Below are 17,697 nucleotides of genomic sequence, written 5' to 3' on the forward strand. Positions count from 1 at the left end.
GCAGAACTTTGGGCCTTGAAGGATGTGGTGCAACTCAGGTGGGGGCCTCACCTGGACAGCCACTTCCAGGCCCAGCCTTTTCAAAACTAATCTGATCATTTATGTCCTAATCCAAGTAATCATGAGCCAGAACCAGGAAGCAATATGGAGCTTGTCATTGATGCCCATTGATGCCTATGCAACACAAGGTCAAAACAAATGGTTTCCACAGATACCGATCCCCCTGTGCTTATCTGCCTCCTTGCCCCTACCTATATCGCTCTGAGTCCCGAGTGCTTTAAAATATATCACAGTTCCATTCACCACTTGGTACCACAACTTTCCCACAGACTATTCTCAAATTCTACTGTCAACTAGATTTCATTCCACCATTTTATTTTCCTAGTAAACCCTATTTTTGGTCTTTCCGCAGAAGGCCAAATCTAGCAACATCCTAGCATTTTGGTCTTTGGTCACTGTGAGCTTTCCCAAGTGTATCTTAAATGCCCAGGTAGCAAACAATAAAAAGAGATGGTGTTCAAGTTATATGCATGTGACTCCATCCTAAAAGAAGACACAGGGTTGCCAACTCTGCATTGGAAAATTCCTGGAGATCTTAGGGTTGACTTAGAGATGATGGGCTTGGGGGGTGGGGTCAGCAGGGTATACTGCTATTGAATTCCCCCTCCAAAGCAACAATTTGCTCCAGTGCTATTGAGTCTACCCTCCAAAGCAACCATTTGCTCCAGGGGAACTGATTTCTGTTGACTGGAGATCAGCTGTAATTCCAGGGGATCTCCAGGCCTTAGTAATAGCAGCATTTTACAGCAAGATGCAGCTCTTACTTTATCAAACGAAGCTAGTATACAGGCCTTTATTTATCCACACATGGACAGTGCTTGGGTACTTTAGAAGAAACCATGAAGTCAAGTGAAGGAAGAAAAATGCCTTCAGAAAATACATGGGATGCTGGCACACTAAAAAGGGAACTGCTAATTATCCTACCATATCATCATCTCTCATTTCTCTCTTCACAGCCCAGCTAAAATAGCATTCACAACTTAACATCTGGATCCCTAGTGACCTTTATGTAGTAAGATCTGCAGTTGCCTCTGGACATCTAATACTATATGGCTGATAATTGATCATCTATATTCCACCATCACCCTGAGTATTTTGATTTCACATGCCCATGATTCTAACAGATGTGGACATTTTGGCCTGAATTCATCCAGAAGCATATGGAAGTGTCCATCCCCATTTGCACTTTGTTTTGCATCCCAAAGGCACTGAAGAGTCTTCAAACTGTTTAGCCTGGTGTTCTCTGCCTTTTCTTCACTATCATCTTACCCTCACACAGAATAGTTCTGATATAATCTCAGTCTGTGGACAAACCTTGCGATACTGCTATGCAGAGCTCATTCTGGCTGAGCAGAAATATCGAGGGTTTGGGTTGAGCATTACCAGCATAAAAGGAGTACTGCTTTAGCGTATGAAAAGCTGACAGCACTTGTGTAATAACTTTAGTGAATAAGATTTAAATTAACTCTCAAATCATGAAGACGTCCAATGACCTTTTGACTAAATTCTACCTGAGCACAATATAGTTTGAAACATTCATTTGACGCAGCATCTCAAAAACAGTGAAACAATGAAATCTAAAAGACTGGAGGATATCAAGTCCTACAAATAGGTATCCACGGTCATCTTGTGCACTTAATTTTTTTTAAAAAAAAATTAGATTAAAGAGTTTTGCAATCAGAGCCTTAATAAAAGAATTCTGACAAAGACTGTATACATCCACAACTCCTCTGGATCACTTATCTTTGGCTACACTAGAAAATGACAGCCTGCTTCCCACTGCCAAAACATTATCACAGACATGGAGAAATCCTTACCTTCAAAAGGTCTATTTCTTTAATGCAATCTTGTCTAGCCTTGGCATCCATCATTTCAAATATCTTCAAAAGGAGAAAAAATACAGCTTAAAAGCCAAACAAGAAACATGGAAGATCCCACGCTTTTCAGATTCCTACCTTCCCACGTAACAATACCCTAACTGCAGTCAGACTTCTTGCAGTTTAAAATCTAAAAATATGTGTAAACAAAAGAGAAAATTTATCAACAACATTTAGAAAATGCAGCTAAAATTGGGGTTTGTGTGAAACGTAGCTTGTTACTTCTTCATCAGTTTGCTGACCTCCCAAAAAACCCAAAGTAAATTACAGCATTCAAATAAATGAGAATCATAAGAACGTGCTGAAAAGTGCTAAGGAAACAATTACTAATAATGATCTAACACTTCTTGTGTTGCACAATTATGTTTCTCCTTTCTATTGACAAAATAAATTGCCTTCTTTTGCATATCCCCCTGCACTAATTAGAAGCAAAGAACGTTAATATTCACTCTCAAAATCAGAGGGCAACTCACTGTTAATGGAAATTTGAAAGATCTGTTTAAGGCTTAGGGAAAAAATGCTACCAGCAAAGGTGATGTTGCATATTCAATAATACTTTTATTTAAAGTATGTGGGTGGATATACTAAAATATAAAATTTAGTCTACCCATGGAATACGAAATACTAAAGAATGTGCTACTACGCACAAGAAACACAAATGAAATGCATGGCAAATTCCACAAACAAAAAGATCTTGGGGGATCTCTTTAACATCCACAGGCTAAAAAAGTGTCAAACAGAAAGTAATAGGCTGGCCAGCACGCTTGAGCCCAAAAGCAGTAGGAAAAGCCATCAGTTATTCAACTGAAATTGGTGTTTTGGTCATTAAGATGCTCACCTGCACTTTCTTCAATGCCACTGGTTTTCTGTCCAGAAGGCAAGTTGCTTTGTAGACTTCACTGAATTGCCCACGTCCAATCTTTTTCTCTATTTGAAAGTCTGCTAATGTGCAACGATATGGATATGATGTCAGGTGCCTCTGCTTGATGGGTAAAGAAAACCGAGAGTGAACAAACTGGTTTAAACACAGAGGGGCCCACATCATGGCCCCACATACACAGACAGGCACAGACACAAACATGCTTCCCTCTACTTCCATAGGGAACATTAGAAGAGAAATATTATATTAAATCAGAGGTCAATCTGAGCGCTGGTGTTCAAAAATTGAAGAGACTCGGATCCCTCCCAACCAAAGTATTCCAGAAATAGCTCCTGCTATTACCCTCCAGGGGCCTGTGCAGTTAATCGTGTTCAACGCAACCATAAGCCACCCTATGGCATCAGTTTCATGGATAACAGTTGCCACCTCTCCAGAGAAACATCCAGTAGGTTGAGATTGTGTGATTTAGCCACATGCATAGGATTGGATCAGAAATATTCTGAACCTGAGAAACATTTATGTGAATCACAGGCTGAAATGGAAAAGATTTTGTGCATCGTTTCTCCCTATTGGAGGAGGAATACGTAAAGATATCATTTAGATTATCCAAAAAGAGCCTATTTCCCATAAAGGGGGATAAATAGAAAATGTTCGTGGAGAAGGTTCCCACTGCCTAGTTTCTTAGCCACAGACTTCGGCATAACACACCAGCAGAAGCCGTAGCTCCAGTTCCATGGCTCCTAGAGACCAATTCTTAAGACCAAGAAATGCTGCAGCCATTCCTTCTCCTGCAGGAGAGTCGACAGGAATGCCTTCCTGTCCTACAAGAAGGTGTGGGAGGGTCACATTGGAGGGGCAGCCTACACCGCTGTTCTCTGGCAATGGTAACTACCCTGAACAAGTCTGAGCTGATTGTTGGTCCTCTTAGGATACTCTGACTGTGTTGGTGGCTTGGCATGAAAATCAGCTACTGGCACACACTAGGAAAACCTTGAAGCCAGAGGCAAGCACGTGTGGGTTTAAAGTCCCACCCCGGGACTCAACCACGTCTCTAACGCAAGTCATTTTGGCACATAGGCTGGGCCTCAGCAAAATTTCCTAAAGTTCCTGCACTAAGGAGTCAAAAGATTCTTCTGAAGCTTCTTCAGTGTGATGTCGTTTAAGGTCCCACCCTGGGACTGAATTGCTGTTCTCCCACCAGCTGTCTAGGCATGCAGGGTACCAGTGCTGGCATAACCTGAGGTATGCATCCTTGCCAAGGTAAGAAAAGGCCTGCCAAAGAAAAGTGACCCCCACTGGTGACACAGGAAACTGTTTTGTTCCTGCCTCCTGACCCAATAGCAGATGTCATACATCAGTCATGGGATATCCTCCTTCTCTGAGGGAGAATGGTAAAGCAGTTCTGCATTCAATCTCACTAGGCTGCAGGTTAATTTCTCTGAGTTGTTACTGAAGTGCATCTTTTTGAATTTATGCTTTATTGAAATGTCTTTATTAAACTGTCCTTTAAAAATGCCGTCCTTTGCTCCCGAATGCTCAATATAGTGACTTTTCAAAAAAATCCAGCCTGTAGTCCTTAAATCCATCAGAACTAAAAATTTCAACAGGATTTAAGTGAGAGGAGGGAGCAGCTATCATCAGTAATATTGCAGACTTTTGCCTGGTGTTAAAATATGGAGTTTCCTAATGCAGCTGGTAAAATAGTTTGCTGTTTCCACAATATAGCAAAGAAATATTTGAGGCATTTCTTCCATATGCAATTATATTTCCTTTCACTTAAAATATTATGTAACTTATCTACCAAGCCAATCTGGAAATCCTTTGCCCTATGTGCCTTATGGGCATTAGAAAGAATGCTCATGATTCCACTACTGGTATGAAGCTGCGACAGCCCAAATGGAAAGATCCTCTGAAGCAGATTCTGGACAGCACTTCCTGCCACAGAGCAGACAGTAACAGCATGGAGGCTTAAAGCTTACATAGGTAACTGGGGGAAGCATTTCCGGCATTCTTGGGACATAATCCAACATATTTAATATCCCAAATATCCCAGAGCCTCTCAAAAAACACAAGAAGCAACAACTTGTACAAATGTTGTTTCACTTTTACATAAACTATAATATTCTATCATCAAACATCCCAGTATCACATGCTGCAATATACTGCCAAGCATACTATAAACAAAATGACAAAGTATTACAAAAGTTTGAAATGTACAAATTATGTCAGTATTCATATGTAAATCAATATTTTAAATCAAAAAAAGTCTTTTAATAGTTTCTTCACATCATGCTAACAAAACAACAAAGAGTCCCGTAGCACCTTTAAGACTAACCAATTTTATTGTAGCATAAGCTTTTGAGAACCACAGTTCTCTTTGTCAGACACATGCTAACAGAACAGCATGTTTGGCTTTAACTCCTTGCAATATGGTTTAGTCATAGAGGTTGGCTTACCACTACCAACCCATTAATGCTGGGTGACAATTGGACACCTCAGTTGATATACTCTGGCATCTGCCAACACTACAGCTGCACATTTACATATGCAATGACCTAGATTTGCATTTTCTACCACAGCCTATCAGACCTCATTACAACAATGGAGCTAGAGAGAGGATGATAAGCTTTAACATGAACAAAAGCATATACCCAGGTCAAACCAAAACATGCCAAAATCCTCCTTTCTTAGAATAGTCCATTTATATTATATACAGTATATTTATATATAAATATAAACTTCATACAAAATAAGCCACATATTTTAAAATCAAGATGCCAGCATCATTGGGGGGGGGGGGTTACCATCAGACACCAGGATCTTTGCCTGAGAATGCCACAAGATGTGCAATAGAGACATGTGATTATGTGAGCAAGAAATTTAATTTTCTTCCCAGCATGAACAATTTAATGTATCCCCAGCCTGGATAGCACTATGATAGGCTGCTACTTCAATGCATCAGGTGAGACCTAGACTCTTCAGTGTGAGGCCAGGAGTTATGGGGCAGGATGGAGCAATGGGCCAATCACAGGAGTAAACTATTATGCTACAGTGCATTCGTCACTTAGCAGAAAGCAATTATGACGAGTTGGCCAATTATAGGTATTTTTTAAAAAATCCAAGTCAAATATCAAAAACATAACCTTTGTTAGGAATGTTTCATTTTTGTTTTTAAACAGCAAACATTTGCCCAATTAATATTTTACAATCCTTTACTTTACAATTTAGCAACAGCAATCTGAATTTTAATTATTCTTGTGTGCAAGGTTTCCCCCCCACTACCTGCAATGCTTCATTAATTTTATAATTTGTTTCCATGCTTTTAAAGTTCACATCTGAGTGATGTTTACTGCAAACGGATTTCACCTTTAAAAGACACCTGCAATGGTATTTAGGAAAGCTTTCACATGCACAATATAAATTAGATATATGGTAAACAATGAGTTTGCAGCAGCAAAGTCAGTTCTCTATCTGATGAGTTTTACATCCTCTTTTATGAGTAATGCAATGTTCAAAACTTAACTGAAATTTTGCTTTTAGTAATGATTCTGGAACGCACAAAAATGTACAGAGTATAATATAAAATCACTACAATCCCTCAGATCAGGAAATCTGAGATATTCAATATTTATTATTATCTTTAACCTGCCCTACCTACCTTCAAGGAGCTTGGAAACTCTCTCTCTCTCTCTTCTTGGGCTCTCTAGTGCTGCATTCATCTCTGGATTCAGTTTAGCTCGCACAAAGAATTCCCATGGATTCCATTTTAACCATGTGTAGCCATACAATAGTAAGAAGCCCAAGCCATGAACTCAAGGTAATTGAACTCCTCTGAGGGCTTGTACCTCTAAGAATTACATGCCTGTTCCTTTAATTACACTGGTTATAGACAAAACTAATTAGAGTGAGACAGATTGTGGTTTGCCCATTTTATTTTCCATCTTTTGCACAGTCCTGCTACCTATAAGTAATCCAGAGGATGTGCATGACTGTTTTATTAATCCTTTATAACTTGAACACTAGAAGTCTTGTACACTACCAGTATCACATCCTATCCTCAAGCACATTACCAAAGGTGAAGGAAGGGGATAAGGCCAGTTGACTCATTCATCCACATGGGTGTGAAGAGGAATCTTGCTTATTCCTTGCTGGAGCTCACCTGAGCTCCAGTATGGAAGCAGAGCCACCACAATGCTTCAGAGGCACAGAAGGAGTAAGTCTCATTCCCCCATCCAGTTATACTGTATCAATTGATGGGTGCTGGTGGTGACTGAAGGGTTAACCAGGAAGAAGAGGAAAGTAAGCAGTTTGCTAATAGGGAACCTGGGGCAGCCTGGAAACTTCTGACATCCCAGTGAATTGTGAGGGCCCAGGCAAGCTTCCACAGCCTGTCTCAGGTAATAACAGTTCCTACACTGTGCAGGTCACGCTCTTGATCTTGTTTCTCTCTTGCTCTGGGCAGGAAGTTAATGATCTGAAGATTGGGAGATTGAAGAAGGTCCCCTTGTCATGAACAGACCACCATCTGCAAGGATACCAAAATCAACCGGGATGGGGGATAGATTAAGATGCTGCCCTCACAGTCTGATGGATCTAACTGGTTTTCATATGGCATTGGGGGATCGGACCTTTGGACACTTATCGTGAAGGGTCCATTCTCAGCCTTCTCAGGGGATCGTCCTTGACCAGTTCAAATGGATGTTTGGTCAGGGCTGTGTAAAATGTCCCATTGAGTGAGGGCTTTCAAAGAGGAATTGTAAATTCTGACCGTGAACTGTTTTCAGGGTGCTAGGTGAGTGTTGGTCACCACTCAGGAATATCCCCGTTTTAGGAAGGTTTTCCTTTCCATTTAGACACAGTTAAGCAGAGTGAGTCTAAATGAGAGTGCCAAATTGGTCCCTGCTGTAACATGACCAGACAGGCTGGTAGGATGAGAGGTGGAGATATCACCATCTGTTTGAGTGTGGAAAAGCACAATCTGTGGGGCCATACAGAGGCAATCACTAGCACTTCACTGCCCGTTCCTTGATCTTTCTCAAGAGTTTGGGTATTATTAGTAAGGGTGGAAATGCATAGAGGAGACCTAACGGCCACTGTGATGCCAGGGCATCTACTTGTGGGTGGAACAAACCTTGCCATGTACCCTGGCAGTTGATGGTTGTGTTGGGACGCAAACAGGTCCATGAGAGGTGTTGTGAAGTGTGATGTTATCCACTGGATGAGATCTTTCTTAAAGGACTATTCCCCTTGTTGAATGGTCTACCTGCTCAGCCAGTCTGCCTGGACATTGGATATGCCTTTGATGTGTTCAGTTCTGATTGAAGCTAGGTGACCTTCCTCCCAGCTAAGTATCCTTGTTGCCTCCTTGTGCCACCTTATGGTCTTGGATCCCCCCTGCTTATTTATATATGTCTTGTCTGCAACTTTGTCCATATAGATCAAGATGTGTGAGTTCACTATCTGATCTCTGAACTGGAACAGGGCCAGACAAATCGCTTGCATTTCCAAGTGCCTAACCTGTGATGCTTGCATCTGTAAATATTTCTTGCTCTTGAGGGATCATGAATCTTTGCTTTACATTGGATTGGTGACCTTAGCTCAGACTGGTTTTGATCTAAAGTGGTACCTGAATGGGAAGATCTGTCTTCTCCATGATCTGTTGTTAGTAAGATCTGAGAAAGGTTTGAAGTGGTCTTGCATGTAGACGACTCCAAGGTATTGCATTGTTGTTGGCCACTAGCAAACCCATCAGATAGGATAGTGTAGTGAGAAGTGATTTTGCACTCTGATGAGTGTCTTGGCCAGCTGTTTGGTCTTGATCTTTTCATTGGTGAGGAATAGACAACACTCTTTTGGTGATTATGATCATGCTCAGGTGTTCCAGCTTTGTAGGAACTGAATTGTGAACTGAGTGTCATGGTGAGATTTTTCTTTTGAGCTTGATCTGATCAGGAGACCATCTGGGTACAAGTGAACATGAATACCTCTCTCTCTGAGACATACGATGGGGTTGATCAGGAGCATTGTGAACACTCTTGGCGCAGTGGACAAGCCGAAAGGGATGGCTCAGAACTGCCAACTGACTTTTTCCCCCACGCACAAAATCTTAGGTATTGTTGATGGGCTGTCAGAATCAGTACATGGAGGTGTGCTTCCGTGAGATCTGTAGATGTCATGTATTCTTCTGGTTGAATGGCCTCTGCAACTGAGCACAGAGACTCCATTCAGAAGTGACGCAATCTGATAAACTTGTTAAAAAACGTTAGGTCTAATAACACCCTTCAGTCCCCATTCTTTTGAGGGACTGTGAAGAAGACTGAGTGGACCCCTCCATCCTCTTTCATTGTGGGAAACAAGCTCCACTGCTTGAATGCCCAGAAGGTGTCGGATGACATTTTAGGTTAAGATTTTGCATAGGAGATGACAAAACACTCTGGTGGGTAGCTTTCAAATTGTATGGAAGAGCCTTGTGAGACTGTATCTAAGATCCAGATGCCCGCCTGCATGTTGACCCAGGCTTGATGGTAGAGTAATTGGCCTCTCACAGGGACAGCTTGCGAGTCCTCTTATAGATCTTGGTATCAAAGTTGGGTATCTTTCCATGTGTGGAGAACTGTTTGATCTTGGGACAAAGAAAGCATTATCCCCACAATACAGCTGGGGAACTGTAACTGAGAGGAATGGTTTACCCAGGGCCATGTGGTAAGTTCATGGCAGTAGTGAGATTTGAACCAGCAGAGTACTGCATCACAGTTTAGTTACTTAACCACTATACTACAAATGGGACCTTGAAAGGATGCCCCCTATTAAAGGACTGTCTAGATTAACCCCAGGATGGTCGCTTGGAATCCTATTTGGACCTTAGTAGAGTGTGTTGTGAATAAAATGGCTGAGTGCCAAGGGATTGCCTCTCAGATTGCTTGAGTGTTTTGGCAACACTTTCCTTTCTCCCAGGTCTCAACTCTGATATTTCCCAGGGCATCCCCAAATAGCTTGTCTCTCTGAAAGTGGTAAGCCACGATGAAATTTTTAGAGTGTATATCTGCTGGCCATGCTCTTAGTCAAGGGTGCCTACTTACTACGGCTGCCGAGACAATAGCCCTGGAAGAAAAGGTAAGTGCATCCAGGATGGTGTCTGCCTTGAAGGTACTGGCCTTCAAAATTCTGCTTGCCCCTTCAAAGGGGTCATCTATTGTGGTATAGGAGAAGTTATATCAGTTTTCTGATCCATACTCCTAATGCTCTGGAGGCAATAGAGGTAATGGCTGTAGCCTTAATAGCCATGGCCTCGTAAGGTCTCTTCAGCGTGGCCTCTCTCTTCTTGTCTAATGTCTCTGACTGATCCTTGCCCGTCCTCTGACAGCAGCCCAGATGATTGAAGTGTAGCCACTGGAGCATCGATCGCAGGTACCTGCAACATCTCATTAGCAAAGGAAGGTCGTGAGTACAGTTTTTTGACCACGTTCGGGGATTGCTTATTGGCTGATAGTTTAGACCACTCAGCCTTGAGCTGCCTCCCAAAATATTCTGGAAATGGGAGGACCTTTTCTGAGGCGCCTTCCCTAGGAAGAGACTCTTGTTTCCCTGGGTCTGGATTTGGTATTCCCTGACTAAGGGTCCTCCTCCCCCGAGGATAATTCCTGCAGCCCTAAGGCTGAGAATGTCTTAGGTAGTAAATACTGGCAGGCCTCAAATTCAGACAGCTGGGCTGACTGTTCTGGCATGGATATTTCTTCCTCCTCCACATCTGAAGGAATTCTTCCTTCTCCTTTCATTATATATGCTCTCCGAGGGCGATCTCCCTGCTCAGTGGGGATCCCTGCCTGTTAAACATTACATGCTGCCTTATTCTGACTCACACCATTGGACCATCAAGGTCAGTGTTGTCTACTCAGACTGGCAGCAGGTCTCCAGGGTCTCAGGAAGAGGTTTTTCTCATCACCTACCTGATCTTTTTAACTGGAGTTAACAGGGAATGAACCTGGATCCTTCTGTATGCAAAGCAGAAGCTCTTCTACTGAGCCAAAGCCTCTCCCATGGAGGAAGGAAAGGAGGAGGTAGATGCCACCCCACTATTAACAGAGGCCCACCAGAGATTATATATTTCCTCCCTCATAGTTAGTCTTAGAAAGTTAAAAAGTTCAAAGACACAGGTAGGTTTGTGCCTTTCATACGTTACCCATTTGACAGGGAGAGTCCTGTTGTAAAGGCAGAGCTAGATCCGAAGGGAAAAAGCCTGCTGTGGAATCTCCAACCAGGAGGTTGGCATGGGTGCATTCACTGTTGTGCCAGAGCTGTGGAAATTCCTGGTGTCTTTTCCCATCAAAAGCCTGGGCTGCGGTAACATGCCTACTCCAGCTGCAGAGCAGGAGCGTGTAGTTACATCTGGCTCCCACTCAGTGGGATGGGCCGTTCGAAGCTCTTCTGTGGCTCTGAGGCCAACTTGTAGCCAGGAGACCACACAAGCTGCGGAAGCATGTCGGTGCTGACTCATTACTGGGAGCACATACAAACCAGGAGGCATGCCGACGCCGGATTCATCAATCCCCATCACATTCAATGCAAATACTGGGGAGCATTTCTCTCTGTCGTCTAGGAAGCTGTTCTCAGAATCTCTGGCATCCATCTTATAGGCGGCTGCCCCAAATGCCTGCCATGATCGTCTCAGTCAACCAGGGATAGTAAGAAACAGGAGAGGACAGCAAGAAGATAGGGAGGAACTATGAAAATTTAAGTCAACAGAGTTTGAAAGACAAAAGAAAGATAAGATTAGAGGAAGAGAAGGGCAAGGGAGTAGGAATGGAAAAGTGAAAGTGAAACTGAAGTCTTAATAAGAAGAGCTAGTTTGCTACTTGACTGCTCTCTGTGGAGGCAGGAACTGAACTGAAGAGAGTGTGTCCCACAAGCCTCTTCCCACAGGAAGAGGAAAAAAATTAGTTCCTGCCTCCCTGATTGGCTGGTGAGAATCCTCCACCTCAGAGGGAAAATTTGCTGTTCACATGGTAATGAGGTTGATTATACTCCCTTCATTTAATGATATCTGTTGCTTTAAGCAACAAGTGGAATTGATTAGAATGCGGATTTAACCATGACAATAGAGGCAAAGACATGCAGATTTCTGGAGCTGCATTGAAGGGAAGTGAGACGTGGAACCCTCTAAAGTAGGAGCAAGCTCACAAGTTGTATGTTTTTGCGTGTAGGGTGAGTTTATTATTGCAAAATAAGTTGTCTCTCTCTATATATATATGTAAAGATTATTACTCTAGTTCATGTTATTTTTTACACAGCTATTGTGAAATGCGACTCTCAGGAAGGCATTGAAATGCATGCTATAACCGGAAGTGCGTAGGTCGTGTGTTCATTAACAGCATTACAGAAGATGAAAGACTGAAACAGTGGGAAGAAAGTTTCCTGTATATTGAGAATGACTTTCATTTGATTGTACACCTGCCTGTACACGCCTTATTTTAATCTGTTAAGTATTGTAAGAGTAAACTTTACATTGTTAATTGCCAGTTTACAGTACAGTGTTAATGGTTTTCTCTGTATTTACACCGTGGTCCAGCTGTATTCTTTCATTTACCAAGGAGCTGCAGATTATAAAAAGGGAAACTGCTAGAGTGGCAGTGAGGAAAGACTTGTGATGAAACTGACAAGGCACAGGCTAGAGCTCATTTTCAAACCTACTCCATGAAGGTGATGGCAGCAAAGAAATAATATTTCTCTGCCACCACTACATCTGCACAGTGTAGACCTGAAGAACTCTTCCAGGTGATCATGGAACTATTTGGTTCTGGCCTACAGGAGGAGGTGGACTATGCTGCAGTCCACTGCAATTATTTTGCTCAACAGATAAAATCTCTTGCATCCATTTCAACTTGGACTCTACCATCCTGGCTGCTTAAATATGCTGGGGGTGGGTCTGGCACACTGGGTCCAGGAGACACTAAATGTTTCCCTGAGAGATGGGGTGGTTACCCCTGTTTTGAAACATACAGCTGTGTCCACTCTTAAAGAAACCCAGGAAAGCGGAATAACTACCATCCAGTTCCAAATGAACTACGCTAGAGCAAAGAGACCAAACAAGTGATGGCTGGGCAACTTCAAGGATTTCTGAACAAAGATTGTTTCGATCCATTCCAGTCTGGTTTCAGACTTGGTTATGGAACTGAAATGGCCTTGGTTAGCTTAGTTGGAGATTCACAGGAGGGGTGCCACCCTGTTAATTATTCTGGACATCTCAGCACCTTTTGATACCATCTATTATGGTAGCCTTCTGGACAACCTTTTGGGGTTGGGACTGGGAAGCACCATTTTGTGGTGATTCAGTTGTATCTCAAAGGTAGGTTTCAGAATGTGGGATTGGGGGGCTTTTGCTCAGCCTCTTAGACTCTGAAAGCCCAAAAAGTTCCATCATGCATGAAGCTGCTGTGAGAAGTCATCCACAGATTTGGACTGAGTTGCCACTAATAGGCAAATGACACTCAGCTCTACCTTGTCCTTCCAGCAGATCCCTGTGTGTGTGCATGTAAACCATGAACAAGTGCCTGGAACAAGTGCCTGGACAAAGTTGTGGAGTGGATGAGAGCTAACAAGCTGAAACTTAATCCTGACAAAATGGATGTGCTACTGTGAGGAGAAAATCTGACCAGAGAATAGTGATATCTTCTGTTCTAGATAGGGTTCCACTTCCCATAAAGGAGCATGTTCATAGCCTGGGTATCCTGCTGGACCTGGGCCTCCTGTGAGATAAACAAGGGGCAGCAAGGCTCTTATACCTGCTTTGACTGGTGAGTCAGCTGTAGCCTTTCCTCATCAGAAAAGATCCTTCAACTGTAGTGCATGCTGTAGTAACATCTAGATTAGATTATTGCAATGTACTCTACTTAGGGCTGCCCTTGAAAATTGTCTAGGAGCTACAATTGTTACTGAATGCTGTGGGCAGAATACTGACTGGAGTGGACCATCAACACTGGCTCCCATTTTGCTTCCAGGCTCAATTCAAGGTGGTAATATTTACCTTTAAAGACCTATATGCCTTGAAGCCAGCATGCTGGAAGGACACCCTACTCTCATATGATCCTACCTGACTACTCTGGTCATTTTTGGAGGCCCTGTTTTGGGTGGGTGCCCCCAGCATCTGAGGCTAGAAAGGTGGCAACCCAAGAAAGAGTCTTCTCATTTGTGATGCCAAAACTATGGAACCCCCTTCCCAGGAAGATTTGTCTGTCTCCCTCTATCGTTGTCTTCCACCAGCAGTTGAAGACTTTGTTTTGTTCGGTGTTCCCTCACGGTTATTAGCCCTGCTCCATTTTTTGTGTATTTATGTGTTTATATTTGTTTTGTGTTTTATATGTATATTTGTATTTTAAATGCTTTTAAATGTGTCAAACGTTTTAATGTTTGGGATCCCTGAATTGGGTGGAAATGTGGCACAGAAATATTTTAAATAAATATAAATAATTATTCTTTACAACATACCCTTATAGGATAAGATTAGGCTGAGTAGTAACTAGCCCAAGGTCACCCACTGAGCTTCTTGGCCTAACCACTACAAAACAATAACCTTAATTCAATATCACAGGTATTTCAAGGCTCTATTGAATTTTATGTTTTTGCACAAATTAAATAATACTATCTTGAAATTACATGTTAATACATAATCTAATGCTGTCTTATATCACATTACAAGTCTGACAAGACAGGTGAGATATATTACTGTTTGACAAAGCAGGTCAGGTATAAATACCAGTTTGGAGGATGAAAGCAAGAAGCATGCCTGTCAGAGTAGTTTACAGTTTAATGCCAAATACAGGCATCTATCTGCAAGACACACCTGACCTGTTTTGTCAGCCCTGTAACATGACTCCAACCTGCACAATGGCATAGCATAATGTTACCATGCTGACTATTGTAATGCATATTGCTGGAAATATGACAAATCTCCTTGCATGAAAACGTGCTGTTGTTTTTATGTTGTTTTTTAATTTGATGCGACCACTCTCTCTCTCTCTCTCTCTCTCTCTCTCTGACCAAACTGGAAACCGTTATCTATCAATACACAACAGCACACAATCCTCAACCAATTCAGAAGCATAAATAGAGCAAGCAACATGCCCCAGCACCTTCTTAAGAACAGAGTAGTAGTTCTAAAACAGAGAACTATCAAACAGGTACAAAAACATACCAATATAGGAGGCCAATTCTGCACAAAAGAACCTGTAGTACTCCAAGTTAACAGGCAAACTAAAGAAAGGAGAACTGCTAAAAGCCTTCGGAAACATTTTTTAAAATTAGGCCACTGTGTAAATATCACTTAAGACAACAACAACCAAAAATGTTTTTTGCACAGACAGTAGAAATAATAAAATGCAGAAATTAAAAATATCATTAGGAATAACAATTTTGACAGCCAAACTAAAGCCAGTCTCTCCCTGTTACGACCTACACTAATAAAATGTGGACATGACGACATTCTGCATAGCCCAATCAATCAGAGTTTATGTGTCTGTATTGTCTCTCTTTTGGTCAGCTGGTTGCTTAGGCCTTCCTAGAAGCTGTGTGTACCACTGACCCCTTCATAATCAAAATCACAGAGTTCTAACTTGCAATGAACACCAACATTCCCTAGACATACTCAAACTTCATTTAAGACTTAATAAATCTTTAAGATGTATTAATGCCCCCCCTCCCAAGCTCCTATAAAATACTCTCTCTCTTTTTTTTTTTTTTTTTATAAAAGATTTTTATTATCAACAACAAGTCATAACAATATCAACTGTAGGAGAACATATCAGATAACAATGTACAAAACTATTTCCATAGTACAACTGGGACATAAGAGGCTATATCCAGTATATATATTCTATCTAACATACATTATACAAAATGCGAAAGTACAGGAAAGGATATTAGTTGAACTACATCTCATGAGCAAGCTGACGTGACTACTCTTGTATCACAATGGCCCCCTGACCTCACACTTCTGGTTGTATGATTTCCTGAAAGGGCAGCTGCGATGCCAACAGCTCATTTCTGGCTAGATGATCTAAGAAAGGGAACCACTTGGCAGCAAAGTCAGAAGATTTCAGTGGGTTTGTACTAAGTTGCACTCTGTCAGTTATTTTTTCCATTATAAGATGGTCCCATACCATCCTATACCACATGTGTAGGCCGGGGGGGACAGGTGACTTCCATTTGATTGCGATTGCATTCTTGGCAGCGTTCAGGAGTGTACGTATTAAGTCCCTCCGTTGGCTTGGTATAGTGGAATCAGTCCAGATATCCAGAAAGACTAGTTCAGGGCTAGGTGGGATAACGTGGGAGGTGATAATCGCGATTTCATTGAAAACCATGCGCCAAAATCCTTGAATGGACTGGCATCCCCACCAGACATGTATAAAGGTCCCCTGTTCACCGCAACCTTTCCAGCAAAGAGGGGACCGTCTGGGATATATTCTTGCCAACTGAAGCGGGGTAAGATACCACCTGTGGAGAATTTTGTAATTTTGCAGTTTGGTATTGATGATCGGGGTGCGCAATAATTTGGAGGACCAAACCCGCTCCCAATCAGATTGTGCGATGTCCACCCCACAATCTAGTTGCCATTTCTCTTTCAATGTCACATTCTGCTTAGTATGGGAGTTTATCAGCAAGTTGTAGATTTTGGACAGAAGTCCTTTGCGGGTAAGTGAGTTGGGTTCAAGAATCATCTCAAACTCCGTCCTAGATTTGGAAAGGACTTGCTTTATCTCCAGGCTTCGCACGAAGTAGGTTAGCTGAAAGTAGAGGTACCACGGGACTTCCCTACCTAATTTGCAGGCTAGCTCTGCCCTGTTTAAGATGCCAGAGTTAGATGCTATATCTATCAACCTTTTGTTCCTAAGGCTCTCCCAGGATCTTGAGACTGTGCTAGTATCTCGGGGTGGTACCCCGTCATGCGAAGTCACTAGCGAGAATCTGGAGATTTTAGGGATCAGTTTAGATTTATGCCTGTCCCATACCTTTAAGAGCGCCTTGAGGAAGATGCCTCTGCTCGGCGAGGCGGGACGGTGGGTGGCATGAGTCCAGAACAGCTCACCAATCGTGTGGGTTTGATGTTGCGGATGCATCACATCCATCCAGTCAAAGTGTGTGTTGTGATGTAGGATTTGAGCTATATCCGTCAGCCTAGCTGCTGTGTAGTACATACCAATGTCAGGGAAGTTGAATCCCCCATTACAGCGTTTGGTCCTCAAGATCTTGAAAGCTATTCTGGGACGCTTATGATCCCAAAGAAACCTATTAAGAGCTGCTTGCCATTGTCCCAGTACGTGATGGGGGATATCTATTGGGATCATTCGGAAAAGGAATATTAGTTTTGGCAGGATGAAGGATTTAATCAAATTGTACCTCTCAAACCAAGATAACGTCTGTTTGTTCCATTTGAATATTGTGCTCTTAATGTCTTTCATTATCAGTTGGTGATTCAATCGGAGTAGGTGATCTGGGTTCTGGGGGATATTGATGCCTAAGTAATGTAGGTGAGATTGGGCCCAATGGTACGGGAAGAGCTGTCTGATCTTGCTGCTCAACAGATCTGGCAAATTTATGGGGAGTAAGCTCGACTTGTTCTTGTTGACCTTTAGCCCTGAGATTAGGTCAAATTGATCTAGTTCTGCGTGGAGGTGCTTTAGAGAGTTCAAAGGATGAGAGAGAAATAGTAAGATGTCGTCTGCAAAGAGGCACAATTTAAGGGTGATGTTATTGATTTTTATGCCATGGATGTGCTCATTGGCTCGTATAGCTTCAGCTAGGGGCTCGACCGCTAGAGCAAAGAGGATGGGGGATAGAGGACAGCCTTGGCGGGTGCCCCTGTAAAGGGTGAGCGAATGCGAGGAG

At 42.4% G+C, this 17,697-nt stretch overlaps 1 protein-coding gene across 5 annotated transcripts in view; it reads right to left on the minus strand.

The window, feature by feature from the left end:
* Positions 1-17,697, minus strand: part of NEK6 (NIMA related kinase 6) — a 136,005-nt gene that overhangs the window by 33,195 nt on the left and 85,113 nt on the right. For 3 of the 5 annotated variants that reach the window (XM_054998132.1, XM_054998136.1, XM_054998133.1), the window contains exons 3-4: positions 2,776-2,919; positions 1,878-1,940 (exon numbers count right to left, since the gene is read on the minus strand). In XM_054998132.1, the coding sequence (XP_054854107.1) occupies positions 1,878-1,940; positions 2,776-2,919 (207 nt within the window). The remainder of the gene's footprint in view (positions 1-1,877; positions 1,941-2,775; positions 2,920-17,697) is intronic. The other 2 variants (XM_054998135.1, XM_054998137.1) reach the window with 1 other exon arrangement.

Source organism: Eublepharis macularius, chromosome 14 (assembly GCF_028583425.1).
Source record: "Eublepharis macularius isolate TG4126 chromosome 14, MPM_Emac_v1.0, whole genome shotgun sequence".
Taxonomy (NCBI): domain Eukaryota; kingdom Metazoa; phylum Chordata; class Lepidosauria; order Squamata; family Eublepharidae; genus Eublepharis; species Eublepharis macularius.